The 16,605-nt window shown below is 47.9% G+C and overlaps 1 protein-coding gene across 1 annotated transcript; it reads right to left on the minus strand.

Moving 5' to 3' along the window:
- Window positions 1–1,532: 1,532 nt before the first annotated feature.
- Window positions 1,533–9,485, minus strand: GHRH (growth hormone releasing hormone). Its single transcript, XM_053993047.1, has 7 exons — window positions 9,313–9,485; window positions 6,107–6,206; window positions 5,152–5,283; window positions 4,391–4,495; window positions 3,651–3,788; window positions 3,269–3,365; window positions 1,533–2,436 (listed from the first exon to the last, which is right to left on the minus strand). The coding sequence occupies exons 2-6, from the start codon at window positions 6,184–6,186 to the stop codon at window positions 3,302–3,304; spliced, it is 519 nt and encodes a 172-aa protein (XP_053849022.1). The 5' UTR covers window positions 6,187–6,206; window positions 9,313–9,485; the 3' UTR covers window positions 1,533–2,436; window positions 3,269–3,301.
- Between the last annotated feature and the right edge of the window lie 7,120 nt (window positions 9,486–16,605).

The following is a 16,605-nucleotide window of genomic DNA, read 5'->3' on the forward strand; positions in this document are numbered from 1 at the left end:
CAGCAAGCAAGCATGTGGATAAAGGGTGTGGAGCTCAATCCTCCAAAGCATTTCACGTATGTGAGACGTGACCCCACTTTATTAAATCCACCTTGTCTCTTCCCCATGCTGTTGCTCACACTTAGCTCACTGTTCCTGCTCTTTGCAGCTGTTCCTACCTGCTGGTTCAGTGTAAACATTAGGGTGGGCCCACAGAGGTTTAATGAACTTCTTTGACCTCCTCTGCACTCCTTCAAACACCAGATCTCAGGCTGCATTCAAGTCCTCTGGGGCTAAAGGAGTTTTAGACAAGAAATAACTAAGCTACTCTTCATAGTCATTTACCCTGAAATACTTTTTTTAGCCTCATGTTTTGTTACTGCTTACTTAGAAGCTTTGTTTTTTAACTAATTCTTTCTGCTGATGCTTTGTGCTAGAACAGAACTTTCCCTGTGCCTGTAGAGCTGCAGCACTATCCAAGGAGACCAAGGATGCAAAAGGAAAATCCTGGAGTGCCCCTGTGGTGTATTTTCTCTAAGCTGTGTGTGTTGCTATTGATTCTGCTATTAATGCATTAGGAAATACTATGTTTATTATTTTGGTCTTTTAGTCCTCAGATATCTTTATTTGCTTTAATATCACAGAGTTTGAGCATATATTTCCTCATTTTGAAGCAAACTGAACCTCCAAAGGAGTCTGTTTTATTCCAAATAGCTACACTCACCCATCCATTTAATCACAAATGGATTTTCTGAAACACCCAAACACTTTCTGAAATGTTTTTGAAAGGGCTTTGATTTTATTGGCAGTATCCAATCCAGAGGCATGTGCCTTTTATGCCACTTAAGAGTTTAAATTCATTTTGCTACTATGCCTACTTACTACTTTAGGAATCTTCTTCAATTTTTGTAATTCCTTTCCTTGGAGGGACTAAGTCTTAATGGCTTTGAGTTTGTTGTTACAGAACAGGTTTACAAACCCATTTTGAGCTACTCAGGTAATTCTTCTTTTGTGTATTTCTGCACTGTGGAGCAGAAGGATGTCTCTGACAGCTGCCTGCCCATGGAAGGGTAGCAGTTATCCATTAGAGCTCCTGCTGCTGTCACAGCTTCACTGATCTCACTCAACATCCTCTGTGTTCCCCATCCTGCTGGGTGGTTTGTATTACTTCCCCAGTGCTGGAATTGTAAAACCTGAACAGGGAGGGCTGTAACAGGGAGTTGGTGCAAGGATGAAATTATTTCCATGCACACTGGAGCCTCCTATCCTAAAACATGTCACCTGGTGATAATAACTACTGCAGACTAACAAGGAATTGTTGGAGTGCAAGGAGGGAAAATCTCATAGGCCTTAACACACATTTATATATCATTGTGGTTCCAGCCTGGTGTTATTATTGGTATTGGAGCTGGTGCCTTTGTTAGCCCAGTTTTGAGTCATGCTTGGTGCACTTGACAACTGTCTCTGAGGAGCATCTTCCATTGTGGGCCCAGAATCAATAAACTAAGGTCTCAACAAAAGAGCCATCTTGACCTGCTGTTGGACAGGTTTATTTAGAACAACTGTTATTTCTGGCTGCTGATGGGAGAGCAGACCCCATCCTGGTGTTATTTACATTTCTGAAGACATGATTATTACACAAACAACAGGGGGATTGGGGTGAGAGGGAGGAAGGAGATCACTGGGTAATAATTTACTCCTTTTACAACACTTACGGTGTAACTGTAGCCACGGTGGAGTTCAGAGCCAGGGGGTGGCACATAACAGGAGGCTGAGTTGAAACAGTGACAGCCCAATCTGATGCACAGGGATCTCCTTTAGCTCTGGCAGGGCTGTAACTTCAGCTTGAATTCCTCAAGGCCGAGCAGGCAGCGTAGCTGAGCATTTTAGAGTTCATTCTGCTGCCAGGGCTCTGTGTCAGGAAGACAAGCAGCAGCAGCCCTGGGCAGTGTTTCCAGTGAATGGGAGACGTGTGGATTCATGTCTCACCCAGATCCTTGCTGTGTGTGGTTGTGCCATCAGCATCAATTTAGAGAACGCTGTAATCAATTTACTAAGTTGCCTAAAGGTGCCTTTCGGTGGCCTCATATTTATTAATCAGGCCCTCAAACAGAAAGATGACTTGGCAGAAATTTTGCCACACTTTGTGATTTGAAACCTTAATTAGTAGACAGAATGTCCCCAGGATTACAAGTGTATCACTTGTTTTAGTCTCTGTGTAAAGCAGCCCGAGGTTAAACCACAGAGGTGGGGTTTTTCTGATTTAGTACAGAGCAATATTTCAAGAGGGGAGTTAAATTGTAAAGACTGGAGTAAATTAAGTAGTGCTTCAGCACTGCATTCCTTTGATCAGATCTGAGGAGTGTATGCATCAGTTTCCAGCTGCTCACATCTGGGATTGTCTTCAGTGCTGTGAAGGGCTCACTGTACAGTCTGGTCCATGAGCTCTGAATTATTCTAGACACAAAGAGGAGGAAAAGAGAATTACCAGAAAACTTCATAAGCACACACAGAATTCTTTTCATCCTTTGGAGGCTTTTCCTGACTGACCTTATCTGTGGAAAGGTAACCAAGTCAAGCATGGCAAGAGAGATGCTGGAATATTATGCTCTCCCAGCTGAATCCACACGTGTGATTTATGTAGAGTTCTGATCTTCCCTCTCTTCCCCAGCCCCTCTTTTGCTCAGTGTGCACACTGATCTCTCCACACCCCTTTGTATTGTGCTGGCAGGATTGGACAGGCTTAATTTCTGTGGACAGCTGATCAAGTGAAGGTATTCCCAAGGATGGACAGTTTGCTGGCTCTTATTCCTCCAGGAATGGCAAGACTTAGAGCATAATTCAAGTCCCAGCTGACTGTTTTCAGGATTGAGGGATACAGAAAACAGTAAAACTTTCTCTGCTGCCCAATGCAGGGAAAATCTGACATGTCCCAGGCGCCTAGAGACAGGTTCTGCTGCTGGAGAAGCCTTTTGTCTGCCTTTAGCCTGGCCTAGACCCTCAGGCACTGCATCTCAGATAGCTTTGCAAGGCTGCTTTGGGTTGCTGCAAGCCTGTTTCCAGACATCCACATGCAGCTTCACAGCACTTGTGTTCTCTCTGTTCAAACTATCAGGGTTTTAGGTACTTGGCAATATTGATTGGGAGCTCTTTCCCCCCCTTAAATTGCAGCAAGCACCTTTTTTCTGGACAGCAGTGGGAGCTGGCATCACTGAAGGAGAGCCTTCAAGCCTTGAGCAGTGCAGCAGCAGTGAGTTATGCACAGGACTGAGCAGGGAATGGTACTCACCAGAGCATGGGGAGATGGAAAATGGAGAAGTATTTACATGAGCTTAGCCAGGGTGCTGGGAAAGCCTTCCAGCCCACTGCTGTCGATGTCCTGAGGCCTGTCAAGGAAGAGGACAGGGATGGCATCATTGGGACCAATGAGAAATTCTCTTTTCTGCTATATTTTACTGGATTACAAGGCTGAGAAGACAGCAGAGTGATGTGCTGCTGTGTGGTGCAGGCTGGCTCAGGACAGGCTGCACCCTGCTTGTGAGGTCAGCCTTATTCTTTCCCTGAGTGTTCCTGAAATGACAATTCTGTAGGTTCACACCTGGAAGGCAGGCAGCAATAAGGACCTGGGTGTGTTCCTGCAGTGAGCAGAGAATGAACTGATTCCCACCCACCTGTGGTTCTGCAGGATGGCTCCCAGGAAGTCCCTCAGCACCATCTGCTGCTGGTACTGGCTGTCCATCAGAATACTGTCGGACTGGCGCCTGGTCAGGAATTCCTGCACCCCTTCCCCTGGGCTGCTCTCGCTGCTTCTGTTCGGTGAAGATGGGAAACCTCTTTGTTTCTGAGATGCTTTTTTGTCCCTCACTCAAAGTTGGGCTCAGGCTGAGCAGCACAGAAAGGGAACCTGCTGGGACTGAGCCTAAGGTCATTATGCTTAATTTCAACAAGGAATTGGTCGCTGTATTTGCTGTTTTGTTAGAAGATGGATTGGGCTGGCTTGCATCTGACCAGTTGGCCTTGTTTAGTGGCAGCCAGTGATCTAAGTAGCCAAGGATAATGGAGAGGCTGTTTCCTGTGTTCAAACCAGGCCAGGGATAACTGTTCCCTACCAGTGAAGCATCATTGCAAATATTACCAGCAAATATTATTGCTTGTTGGTATTGCAGCAGAACTCTCAGCTGATCTGATGCTTACAGCCTTGGAGGAAAGCATTAATTAGGCTGCTTAATGATAACTGTGATTAGGTGTATCCAAGACTGTAGGGATGCAGGATGCCCTTCGGGATGTGGACCAGCAGGAGAGATTGCTTCTGCTGCAGTGAAAGGCAGCTACTTCTGCCAGGTGTATGGAGGACACTGCCCAGGGCAATCGGCAAAACCCAGCCCTAGGGCAGCAGGGTGCTGGGGCTTACCCGAGCCTCTTGCCAATGATGGTCTGGAGGAATTTTCGGGCGGAAATCTGCCCCAGGAATTTCCTGTAGTTGTCAGTGAATATGGCGTCAGCGTGGCGCTGCATCCTGGGGGAAAGGAAGCACAGTGTGCTCTTTGAGCTGTCAGTGAGAAAAATCTGAACAGCCCAGGTGTCACAGGGCTGATACCAGGGCAGGTAACCACAGCAAACACCTTGTAGTGTTGGACTGCATTCCTGTTGGAGGGTAAAAGGATTTGAGGGAGCTCAGTCCTGACACAGAGGCAGCAGGCTAAATAAAATACCTAGGGCAGGGCTGGGCTGGGATATTCCTGTGCTCTGCAGCAGCACCATCACCTCCTGGGAGGGCTGTGTCTGGGACAGGTGACAGGAGCCTCCAGCAGATCTCTAGCCTGTGGTTAGACCCAGGCTCCAGAAGCACAAACCACTGGGCTGGTACCACTGTTGTAAGGACAAGTCCTCTCTGCTTCAGACAGAAATAATGATCCTCTGTCTCCAGGCAGAGATGGAAAGGAGAGGCTCTAGCATCCCTGCAGATTCCCAGAGCTCAGTGGAAAATTCTGTTCCCTGCAGGAGCCCTGCTCCTATGGGCCTGCCCCATCAGTGTGTCCTTGCTGGTGGGGACAGCAGGACGTGGCTCTGGACAGGGGTGATGGTTTGGGACTAACTGAGCTGCTCCTGGGCTGGGGGGAGGCTGTAACCAGCACACGCTGCAGCAGCAGGGCTGGCAGGTGAGGTACAAACCTTTTCTCTGTGGGGTCTGATAAAAAACCCTCCTCCTCCTGCTCCTCTGCCAAGGGGTTTTGGCTCTGCAAGGAGCTGCTGTGCTGCAGCTGGAAGCTCATGGCCTTGCCAGCAATGGGCCCTGGACTGTACCTGCAAGAGAAACCCCAGGCACAGCGTGAGGTGTGCTCAGATGCCAGCTGGGCTCAGTCTTCTTAACCATTATTCCCTACTCTCCTGCTTTTTCTTTCTCCATTTTTCATCCCATCTTAGCAGTAACACAGTGACTGTCACTCTCCCCAGCTAGAAGCTGCCCTGAAGCTCTTCCAGCAGTGAAAGGATGGTTTATAGAGCTGCCTCAAACAAACATCCCCCTCCCTGAACTCCCAACATCCTTGAGCAGAATCCCACTGTTTCTGGTGTCTTTGTGCCATGGATTTGGCACAAGGCTAAAGCATTTTCTATGGGACATTGCAAATCCACATTAGAAAAGCCAATGCTCGAATTTGGGCTTCTGTTGAGTTGTAGAGGTACAAAGCAGTATTGCAACTTCTAAGACCCAACACGGAAATACTTGAAATATTAATAGGTATCTGTAGATTTCAGGTACTAGAATATCTGCAGTTGTGACTTCAGTCAGGTGCCCTGCAGCCACAATGTTTTATCAGTGTTTGGGCTGGAGGTGCTGCCTGCTCTGGAGATTGCCAGATTTCCCTTTATAGAACCCAGCATTCAATTCTAAACCCAACTGTTTGGGCTGAAATATTCCATCAGGTGCCTGCCTTCTTTGGAAATCGCCCCTAGGCCAGCAATGTACCCAAAAAATTAAGACAGAGCAGAGAAATAGGCCTAGAAACACATTTAGAGCTGATCTGGCTTTCAGAAGTGCTGGCAACTTTAGTTTGGCACCTGCTTCTTTTGCACGAGGTCAGAGATGAGGCAGAGTGAGAGTGTGCATAAAGCACTCAGCACTTACCTGAGAGCTGGGTAGAGAGGGGAGGAGATGGAGCATGTGACTAAATGCAGGAACAGGAGCAGGGTGGCCTTATCCAGCATCTTCCACCCCTTGGAGTCACCTAAAATGCAGAGCAGCCTGAGTCAGGGCAGTGAGGGGAGGCCAAGTTCCACCTTTGTGTTCTCAGTCCCTCCGCTCATTCCTCAGCACAAAGGGACTGGAAGTGTGCCTCTGTGGCTGTGGTGCTTCCCAAGGCAGAGCTGTCTTGGTGTGGCACAGTGTCCCCCGTGGAGGGCAGTTCCTGGGGGCAGTGGCTGTGTGTGATCCCCTGGAGCTGGGGTCTGCTCTGTCAGGGTTTGATGCTGTGGGAGCCCCTCACTGTCCTGTGCCACTGCTGTGGCTGGAGGGGAGCTCTCTCTCGGGCTGGTGTGAGCCCCAGGAACCCCTGCAGGGGCTGTAAAAGCTCCTGGATGAGAGCAGCTGTTGGCAGGGATGTGAAAGGAACCTCGCTGCCTGCACAGAACCATCTGCAGCCTGCCCTGGCACCTCTCCTGCCTGGCTGTGTCTGCTCACATGGTCGTACCTGCAGGGCACAGGTGTGTGCCTGGGCTGCCTCACTGGCTGGTCAGAGGCTGGGGAGAAACGGGGAAATCCAAATAAAACTCCTGGGCAGAGGGGTAATACTGCACAGAGGTACTCCTGGCAAAGTCGTTTATCAAAGGCTTGATTTGCCAAACAAAACACAGACTGTTCCTTCAGCGGGGAGGGGGTGGAGACGGGACTGGACTGAAATGTGTCCCTTCGGAAGGGCTGAATTGCTGCTGTGGAGAGCGGCTCCCCCAGCTGCCCTGAGCTCCGGCGCTGGAGCAAGGGGAGCTGGGCTGAGCCGTGTGTGCTGCTCCAGCAGAGCTTCGTGTCCTGGGCTTGGCTGAAGAGCTGAGGATGACTCAGGCCAGAGTGGCCCGAGGTCACCCACCCTCGGGAGCTGAAGAGCTGAGCTGAATACCGCGCTTTTGTCCTCAGAAGCGAGCAGCAGTAGGAAGGTATTTCAGTGAATGCTGCTCTTCCTGAGTTTCCATTGATAGCCACTGATCTTTTGCTCAAAGAAGATTCTTTAAGAATGTGGATAGGAACCTTTAAAATACCAAGTTTCCCCGTTCCCTATCTTATTATACACAAGAAAAAGCAGAAACATGTTTGATCTCCCAAAGAGGAGGGGAAAAGATCCCTTTCCAAATGTATAACAATACATCCTTGTAAAAGGAGCAGCTTCCAGATGGAAAGGGTTTGCTTGGACTTCTGATTGCTCGAGTGAACTTTCAAGCAGTGGGTTTTACAGATGGGGGGGCAGGGAGGCTCTCTGATGGAAAACATCATCAGTGAGCTCTCTTTTCTGCTTGGACAGAGCAGGTCAGCACAGAGAGGGGGAGGCTGAGTAAGGACCTGAGGTCTTGCAGGTGGGTCTGATGCTGACACCAGGGAAGTTAATAACAGAATTAGTGGCAGTGCCAGAAGTGCACGGACAGACATGGAAAAGGTGTCACTCTAAGAAATCTCATTTCTTATCACAAAGTCGTTCTCACCCAGTCTCTGTTTCCAGTTACTTGTGCTCCCAGACGGGACCAGCAGCTTCCCCAGCATTTCCCCTGGGAATAGCACCGTGGCTCCTGCAAAGCTCCTTCTGCTCATGGGTGGCATCTCCTGCCTCCTGCACAATCACTTTGTCCCCCCAAAGAGCCAAGGAATGCTTAAAGGGACTTTGATAGACGTACAGGACTTCTGCTTTTAGAACAACTCCCCTGCTTCCCTTTCCTTTTTGACTTTTTCATTTGAACTTGGAAAAACATGCTGCTTCTGTGCCTCTTCCCTGAATATCTTCAAGAAAATCCCAAGACATATTTTTCTAGCGAAAATTATCTAAGGCATCTCTCAGTGGGTACCAGCAGACTGTGGCACCAGCATCTATAGAAGTGCCAACCAGGAGATTTAATCAGCATTAGAGCAACTTCTATGTGAACTGAGAAGTGCCAATGTAAATGAAAACCTAGCTCAGCGTTGTCTGCTTCCTCTTCCTAGGATACAGCCCTAATTATCACTTTCTTTCTGTCTCTGGCTTCTCTTCTTTAAATGCTGAGTTCTTCTCTACGATTGCTTTTTGAACATTTGAGATTCTTTTTTTATTTCTCTACTATTAGTTTATTTGCAATTTTTTGTTTGTTTCTGGCTTTGCCCTTTTTCCCCTATCCTGCTTTGTCTTTTCCCTTTGTTACAGACTGCTTCCAGATTTTTGGGTATGTCTGTCTCCCTTTTCCCCAGAGGAATAAATCAGAAATGAAAGTTCTACATCCCTTCCCAGATGTGTCTGCCATTTCAGAAGAGAAGCTGGGAAATGGAAGTGTCACCCTGTGTGCAGGCAGCTTGACAGCTCTGCAAAACATTGTCACCTTCGAAATTCTCCTGAGGTGAGGGACACCTTCCCTTTCCATTCTGGCAGCATGTGAAAAAATGATTAATAAATAAATCCCCCTTAAGATGAAGAGCTTTTAGCACAATTCCAGCAGATGAAGCGTAATAGCTCTGTTCCATCCTGTGCAGTGGGAACAGCAGCATTGTGACAGGGATGTTGGAGAGCTGGGTAACTGCCTCTGGCCAATTCTGAAACCTCAGCCTGAGCAGTCTTCAAAATACCTCTGTGTAGATGAAATGAAGCTTTTGCCATGCCTGCTGTTTTATAAAGCCAAAACTTTCGTACCCTGAAATGCTGCATTAGAAAAGCAGAAATCCTTTTAAGTGCCTCCCTGTGCCTCCTCGTGGCTGGATTTGCATTACCTGCACCACAGAGTTGTGGTTCTCCTCACACTTTGGTTTGGCTCAAATACAGTTTCATTGCTGGGTGAGTAAAACACCATTCATTTGCCAGAGAAAAAGAAACTCACATTGACATAGCAAAAGAGAACTGTGCTACAGCTGGTCATCATCTAACATGTTTTATAAAGCTCATCTATAGTATAATTCCATTGGTTTGCACTTATGATGCAGCTCGATTGTTGTTTCATTCTGTAAGTTGGTACAAAAACATATTGGTACAAATCTCTATATGGTACAAAGGCACCTGGCAAAGCTCTTTCCTGATGCCAGCTTTGATTGCATTTCAGTGGAATTTAATTGTCCCCAACTTCCAAACAGACATTATCTTGTTAAATGCACACAGAGAGGCTCCCACTTACCGTTCCTGGAGAAAACAAGCTCTTCCTAGATCAGCTCCTGCCCAGGTGCTCCTTCCCCTGTTGCAAATCCAACTTCTCCTCTGGAGCTGCCTCCGTGAGCCCGCCGGGTCCGCGCCCCGCGGTGCCGGGCAGGGAGGGCACTCCCGGACCTCCCTCCCCAGTGTCCTCTGGCTGCCAGGGAGGTGCACCTCCGCTTTTATACCTGAGCTCCCTCAGGAGTCCTGTGGGCTTCCACGCGTCAGAGAATCAATTATCCTCCTGAATTTCAAAGGCTGTGTTTGCATCCTCTTTTTGTGTGCGTGTGTGTGCGCGAAGGGGGCTGTGCCCGTAGCCCAGGGTCATTTGCACGATTTCTCTTTATCCCTCTAAGAGTGAAGAGCAAATAATGGCAATAATCTGGCAAAGTGAATGACAAATTCACTTTGCTTGGTAAACTTCTCTTTTCCTCTGCAATTGCATTTTTTCCTTCTAGTCCACAGTGAGAGTGAGTTAACCATTAGTACTTTCTCACACTGCCTGAACAGGAGGGTTGATCTTTTTTTGCTATTTTATTTCCCTTTGATTATCAGCCTTTTCCTCCTTCTCCTTTATTACTCACACCTGCATCAGGGGGGCAGTTCACGCTTCAGTTCCTCACAAACATCACAGCTTCACACCCAGCAAGCCCACAGAGCCACTGGAGAGCCCTGCTCCATCCATGTGCTCTGGAAAAAGGCAGGAGTGTTCCCTGGGGTGCTGCAGCTGTGCTCATCCCTGGAACAAGTTTCATGAAAGCCCCATTAAAACCAATGGAGCTTTCACACCAAGAAGACCAGGACAGTTCAGAGGAGTTCAAAATGAGGTGTCAGCATGAGCTCCACCTGCCAGATTTTTCATATTGCCTTTACAGTGCCCAGAATTGATGGGGACGCAGACCATCCTGTCTGAGGGCTTGCATGACTCCATGATGGGGAGAAGTTTCAGCAGGTGAGATGACTCATGTCTGCCTGCTGCCAAATACCTTCACCTGGCACCACAGTGGCATCACAGCTGCTGGTGGCAGAGAGGGACTGCAGGGAGGATGGTGCAGCTGGGGTGCACGTGGGTGCCTGTGTGTGCAGGGGGTCAGAAGCATCCAGTGATGGTCTAACTCTGTTATTGCCTCTCATTGCTTCTTGCAAATCAGGCAAGTGTATCACCTGTGTCATCCACTGGAGACACTGGAGATGGGGATTTTTCCTGCACAGAGCAGGTTTTCCAGAATCCTTGTCCTTGTGCACACAGCTGCATGCAGTCCCTGCAAGCTGGAAAGGGATTTTTGTTAGCTTTTTTGAATCTATTCGTGGTCTCTCATGTGTGAGGCTGGTTGCACTAATTTTTCACAATGACTTATTTTTCTTCCACTCTCTTGGTGCTGCACTGGCTGAACAGATGAATCAGATCATGCTGTTAAACCAGCCAAGAGCCAGTGCAATTTCAAGGTATTATCTTATAGCCTGGTCTCGAGGTGATTCTCCATCCAGCTGGCCCCTTGCCTTACACAGAGCTGTATATGATACCAGGCAATATTTCTCTGATCGGGGAGAATCAGTCTATAACTGACTTGTTTATTGCTGCCTGCTGCCCAGCCTGGGTTAGGAGAGCTGTGATCTGTGTTCATATCTCAAGTGAGCTGCTTTCACAGAAGGCTCTATAAAGCTCCATCATCCCAGGGCTTTCCTTGTGCTTGCCATGCACAGCTGGACCCAGCAAGACCCAAAACAACGGCTTTGGGTTAATTGAAGGAGGCAGCAGAAATTTCTAAAGACCCTTGAGGCTCTGTTGGGTGCATCCAGCTTAGGAGTTCTGCAACAGCATAAACAGAGCAGCATTTCTGTCCCTGGGATTTCCAGTCCCAGCTTTAATCAAAACCTTCCTGTCTTCCCAGGACCCAGAAAGGTCATTTTTGGAGCTTCTCCACCAGGCTCTGCAGGCTCTCCCTCTGGCTCATGTAGCTGCTTATGCAGCAGAAATGTCTGTGATCCCCACTGCTGCCTGGATGAAGATGCTATGGACTGTGACAGGATCCAGAGCTGTTTGGAGCCACTTTTGCATCCATCCCTGTTGGTGTTGCAGTGTGTGTTGGAACTGGCAGGGACCATAAGAACTCTGTTCTCATGGTCGTTTTTTCAGTAGGGCTGTCACACACGTAGAGCTGGTGGCCCCTGCACGTGCCAAGGGGGCTCTGGCTGCAGCTCTGTGCTCCCCACAGCCCCAGAGCTGCCCCCAGGACTATCAGTGGCATTCAAAGTCTAAACAAGCTGCCTGTGTGACAACATTCCTCACAGGAATTTCACTTCAGGGTTAGTATCAATAACAGTTTGGCACAACAGATGACACATTTGATTTGCAAAATGAACAGCTTTTTCTCTTTAGAGTACCTCTTAGTTTGTTCCTAGAACCTTCCCAGTTTCTCTCCATCTCTCCTCCCTACCACAGCAAGTGCTGTGTCAGCATCCACGGGCTCCCAAACCAGAGGTTTGTAACACTCACTGCCTCCCACAGATCTCCACGTTAGCAGTGAGTATCAAAGCAGCGACCCTTGAAGGGGGAATAACCCGCTCTGACTCCATGTTGCAGAAGGCTGAATAAGTTGCTTTTATTAAAGCAATTATATTACATTTATACTATACTATACTAGAACTACAGCATACTAAAAAGATAGTAAAGAAAAACCCGTGACTGTCTCCAGACAGTCAGGACACAGCTTTGACCCAATTGGTCAATCAACCCAAACATCCATCACCAGTGTCCAATTAACAAATCACTCTTGGGTAAACAATCTCCATAACACATTCCACATGTGCCAAACAACAGAAGCAGCCAATAGAGATAAGAATTGTTTTCTTCTCTCTCTGAGCTTCCTCACTGTGTCTCACAGCTTCCCAGGAAAAATCCTGGGAGAGAGAATCATGTCTCTCTGTTCAGAGAATGTGAATATCACAAACGAGCAGTGGGTAGCTCTCAGTTTGCCCTCTAAACCCAAGCCTACACCAGTGCAAGCTTGATGGAATCTACGGCCAGGTAGAGCTGCCACTTCAGCATCTGGAACTGCTGGATTTTGGAGTCACATCCAAGCAGACCCACCCTCCCCACAGCCCTTGGGTGCAGCACATGCCAGCTACTCTTATTTCAGTGCCAATCCTTTGCTGACAAAGGACACAGAGTTAGGATCCTGAAGCAATTTCCCAGTATTGATTTCCTCTCAGCTTTACCTCCCCCGGTCTCCATGCCATGCTTTAAAAAATCACCCCTGTCCATTCCAGCTACATGACCTAACAGCTTCAGATAAGCTGAGCAGTGTGGGAAATGGGGTCCAGCCTTGTAGGGCTGAAACTAATGGCAGTCAGAACTCATCAAATGGCAAAAAAACCATCCTGGGTTCTCAGCTGTCAAAAGCTTTTCTGCACTTCTCCAAAATGTCACACAGGGTGGCTTCTCCACCCTCTACCACTTCCAAGAGAGCCCTGGGGACAGAGCTGTTCCCTCTGGTTTGCTTTTACTTGAGTGAGGGGTGAGGTGGGGACTAACTTGTGGCAAATGCCCTAATGGTGAATTAAACAGAACTGCCTAAGACTAAAAGTTATGGTTTTTGCCTGGGTTTGCCACCATAGAGGTAGGATGGAACCCGTTTTGGTTTAAGTGTCTTATCCCAAGAGGCAGAACTCAGGCACATTATAATAAATTCATAATCATTTAATTGCAGCGTTCATCACTGCTGTGTTCACAGTAACTTTCATTTCCAAGTTCTTTGTAAAAATCCAGACATTTCTGTGGAGGGCAAGCAAACTTAAATGAGATGAGAAAGACAAGATTTAGCCTGTGATACTGGTTCCTTCTGAGGAAGAAACAAAAAACCCAAAACTCCAACCCAGCGGGTGTGGTGAGACTTGCCATTAGAAAATTATACAAGACTTGGTTTCTTCTTCTTGGAAGGATAAAGTGTTGGGACTTGGATCTTCAGATCCTCCAGACTCAGCTCTTTGAACATCAATAGATTTCCTGAGCAGAATTTTTCCTGGAGGAATTCAAATTGGTAGAAAGCCGAATACAAACATCTATCAAAATAATCTCAAGGAAGGAGACACTCTGGAGGAGAGCACTGCTTGCACTCTGAGAATGAGTCTGAAGCAGGGGATCAGATTAAAAACAGACAAAATAAATCAGAAATTCAAAATGTGCAAGAAGTGCTGTCGGAAGGACTGTCTCGTGGTGTTAAAAGCCTGCTTGAAAAGCCTGCTTAATCTTCAGACATGAGCTATCCCTGAGCCTGTACAACAGAGCAAACAGCAGCAGCCTGTGAGATGTGCATCTGTCAGGAGGCCCGAAGGGCTCTGCAGGTGGGATCCATTTATAGAGCCTGTACCTGTCTGGCTCTGTTTATTTCCTAGCAGAGCTTTGGAGCATTTCAGCATCGCCCAAGTGAGCTGCCAGGAGTTTCAGCCAGGCATCAGCACGTTACACTCAGCTGTAGGCTTGAGAGTTACTGATTCCTGAATTTCTGGCTCTCTAAATACCATCTCCTTCCTCCTCCAACCGTGGCAGACAGAGCTGAGATGCCAGCAGTGAATGTCAGTAATTAAGGAGCTCATCTTTAGTCTTACCACTCTCATTTCAGTTTGGAAAGGAGCCTTGGCTAGAAGGTTACAGCCAGGATCAGTGAACAGGGAGAGGCAGCTTCAATCCTTTGAAAAGCCACTGATAAAAAACTGAATAAGAGTGAGATGTTACTGGCATAGAGAAGGCAAAATGTGGTTTATGGAGAGGGAATGAGGAAGGCTGTGTTTCAAGTGAGGGATGAGAAATGAGAGCAGTAATGAGTAATTTTTTTCCTGGCTGAATACAAATGTGCAACCTGAGGATGACAAGACATTGGAGCACAAGGATCACACGTACAGTGAGTGGTAATAAAGAGGCCTCACCGCAAAGACAAGCAGGAAATACCACAAGGAAGAAATGTAGAAAGGACTAAAAAAAGCCAAGGATTGTTTGGATTTGGAGAAAGACTTCTTGCCCAAGCATTGTCCCTACTTAGAACAGAGTGCTGACAAAATTGTCATGTCCCCTTGTTTAATCAATTTTAGCTTTGAAACCCACTTGCATCTGGTAGGTATTGGGAAAATCTTCCCCTTTTTTTAAAATAAATGGCTTCCTCTTTTTTTGTCATTTCCCAGTCAGGTGCAAGGAGTGGGTCAGTGTGATGCTGGTGGAAGGTGGGGAGCCACAGTGGGCTGGGGCACTCCTGGCCTGGAGGGTTTGGTGGCCTTGGGGTGAAATAGAGTGGGAGAGGAGGGGCAGGAGCTGCCTAAAAACTGCACACTTCACCTGCCCAATTCTGCCTGGAGTGAGTAGTGCCCTTTCTGTTGGGGAGAGAAAAAAAAGAATAAAATATACAGTAACGAGGGTCTTTTTCCCTTTGCCTGCAAACTCCATCTGTGAGGACTGGAGCCTGTGAGAAGGTTTGTGGGTAGCAGCACCAGCACATTCAATGTACTGGTAATACTGGGAAGAATTTAATCTGTCTGTTGATCCATTCTGGTAAGATCCCTCCTGATATTTTCAATAATTATTTCTTCCTTCTCAGTGGTTTTTTGTTTTGTTTTTTTTTTTTTTCATCCCAAACATTTAGAGTTGGGGAGGTAAAAAGGTGAAAGAGCAGAATTTACTGCTTTCCTGAGCTCTGGCGTTATCCCTTAGTCACTCACCAGGGGCAGGAAAAGCTCCATTTAAGAGTAATTTTCTCTTAGGATTATTATGCCAGAAGAGTTGCTGTGTGTAAATGTCTCTGGCTTCTGCCACTCATTCATCAGTGTTCTCCAGTTGTCTGTAATGTCTTCTGCACTGAAAGACATGAAGGATTATCTAATCCAATTGCTAAGAATCTTTGAAATCGTTATCATTAATATCCACTTAATTCAAATGCTTGGTAACAGCCTAGAAAATCCTTTTATTACAAATGCCATACCTTACTTCCTCAGTAGATAAGTAACTGATTAGGTTTTCCCCAAAGTGTTTAGGCTCTCTGGTAATAAAGCTCTGCAGAAAAACCAACCTGGCACTTCTGATAGTTTAGGGTTAGGAAAAGGGCAAAACAAATCAGATTCTTTAAATACCACAAACAAGCAAAACAGAGCCCAAGGCATTTCCCCCTTTGTAGCTCATCCTATGGAGACATCTCCAGTTCAGAGCTGGAAACTGGACAGGACATTAAAAATGAAGTCTTGTCAACAGCAAAGCCAGAAGCACATCTTAATTGATGCTGCCAGAGTGTGTCAAGGGAGCAGATGAAACCCTTGTGGATAAAGAGAAACCCACCAGGACTGAAAGGCCACATAATTGATGGTGGGATTAAAACCCTCACAGGGATTTAGGGGGTGAGTACATTAAGCCTGAGCTGTAAAGACCTGGGGTGCTTCTGCCATGAGCTCCCAGCCAGGATGAGAGGACACAGCCTTCAGCTGCACCAGGGGAGGCTTAGGTTGGATATCAGGAGGAATTTCTTCACAGAAGGGGTGATTAGGCATTGGAATGGGCTGCCCAGGGAGGTGGTGGAGTCACCATCCCTGGAGGTGTTTAAGGAAAGACTGGACGTGGCACTCAGGTGGTGTTGGGTCACAGGTCGGACTTGGCGACCTCAGGGATCCTTTCCAACCTTACTGCCTCAGGGATTCTGTGACCCACCGGGGGTGGGCACCCACAGGCTCCCGCAGCTGGGCTGGGGCCCACGGACCATGAGGCTGATTGGCCTCAGGGGGCTTTTGGAGGAACATGGAGTGGAGCCCCAAGCCCCCGCTACCCCTGATCCCCCAGGCCCTGGACTGCCCTTAGGCCGCCCTGAGCAACGCAGTGCACAGGGGGCTGGGGGTGGTTCCAAAGGGCAGCTGATGGGGCTGTTGCCAGGGGCTGTTGCCAGGGGCTGTTGCTAGGGGCTGTTGCCAGGGGCTGTTGCCAGGGGCTGTTGCTAGGGGCTGTTGCCAGGGGCTGTTGCTGGGGTTGATTCCAGGGGCGGTTGCTGGACAGTTGCTAGAGACCATTGCTAGCTGCTGTTGCCAGGGGCGGTTGCTGGGATGGTTGCTGGAGCGGTTGCTAGGGATGGTTGCCATGGGTGGTTGCTAGGGCGGTTGCTGGGATGGTTGCCAGGGTCCGTAGCTGGGGCGGTTGCTAGGGATGCCAGGGTTGGTTGCTGGGATGGTTGCTGAGGCGGTTGCTAGGGACTGTTGCTGGGATGGTTGCCAGGGTTGGTAGCTGGGGCAGTTGCTAAGGATGCTAGGGGCT

This window comes from Vidua macroura, chromosome 17 (genome assembly GCF_024509145.1).
Source record: "Vidua macroura isolate BioBank_ID:100142 chromosome 17, ASM2450914v1, whole genome shotgun sequence".
Classification (NCBI taxonomy): Eukaryota; Metazoa; Chordata; class Aves; order Passeriformes; family Viduidae; genus Vidua; species Vidua macroura.

Bases quoted from the DNA above. Each gene is read 5' to 3' on its own strand.
- GHRH (XM_053993047.1), bottom strand. From the start codon at position 6,186: ATGCTGGATAAGGCCACCCTGCTCCTGTTCCTGCATTTAGTCACATGC. The intron at 5,284-6,106 runs GTAAGTGCTGAG...TTTCTCTTGCAG, and splicing joins CCTCTCTACCCAGCTCTCAG to GTACAGTCCAGGGCCCATTG. The intron at 3,789-4,390 runs GTAAGCCCCAGC...TTCACCGAACAG, and splicing joins ATCATTGGCAAGAGGCTCGG to AAGCAGCGAGAGCAGCCCAG.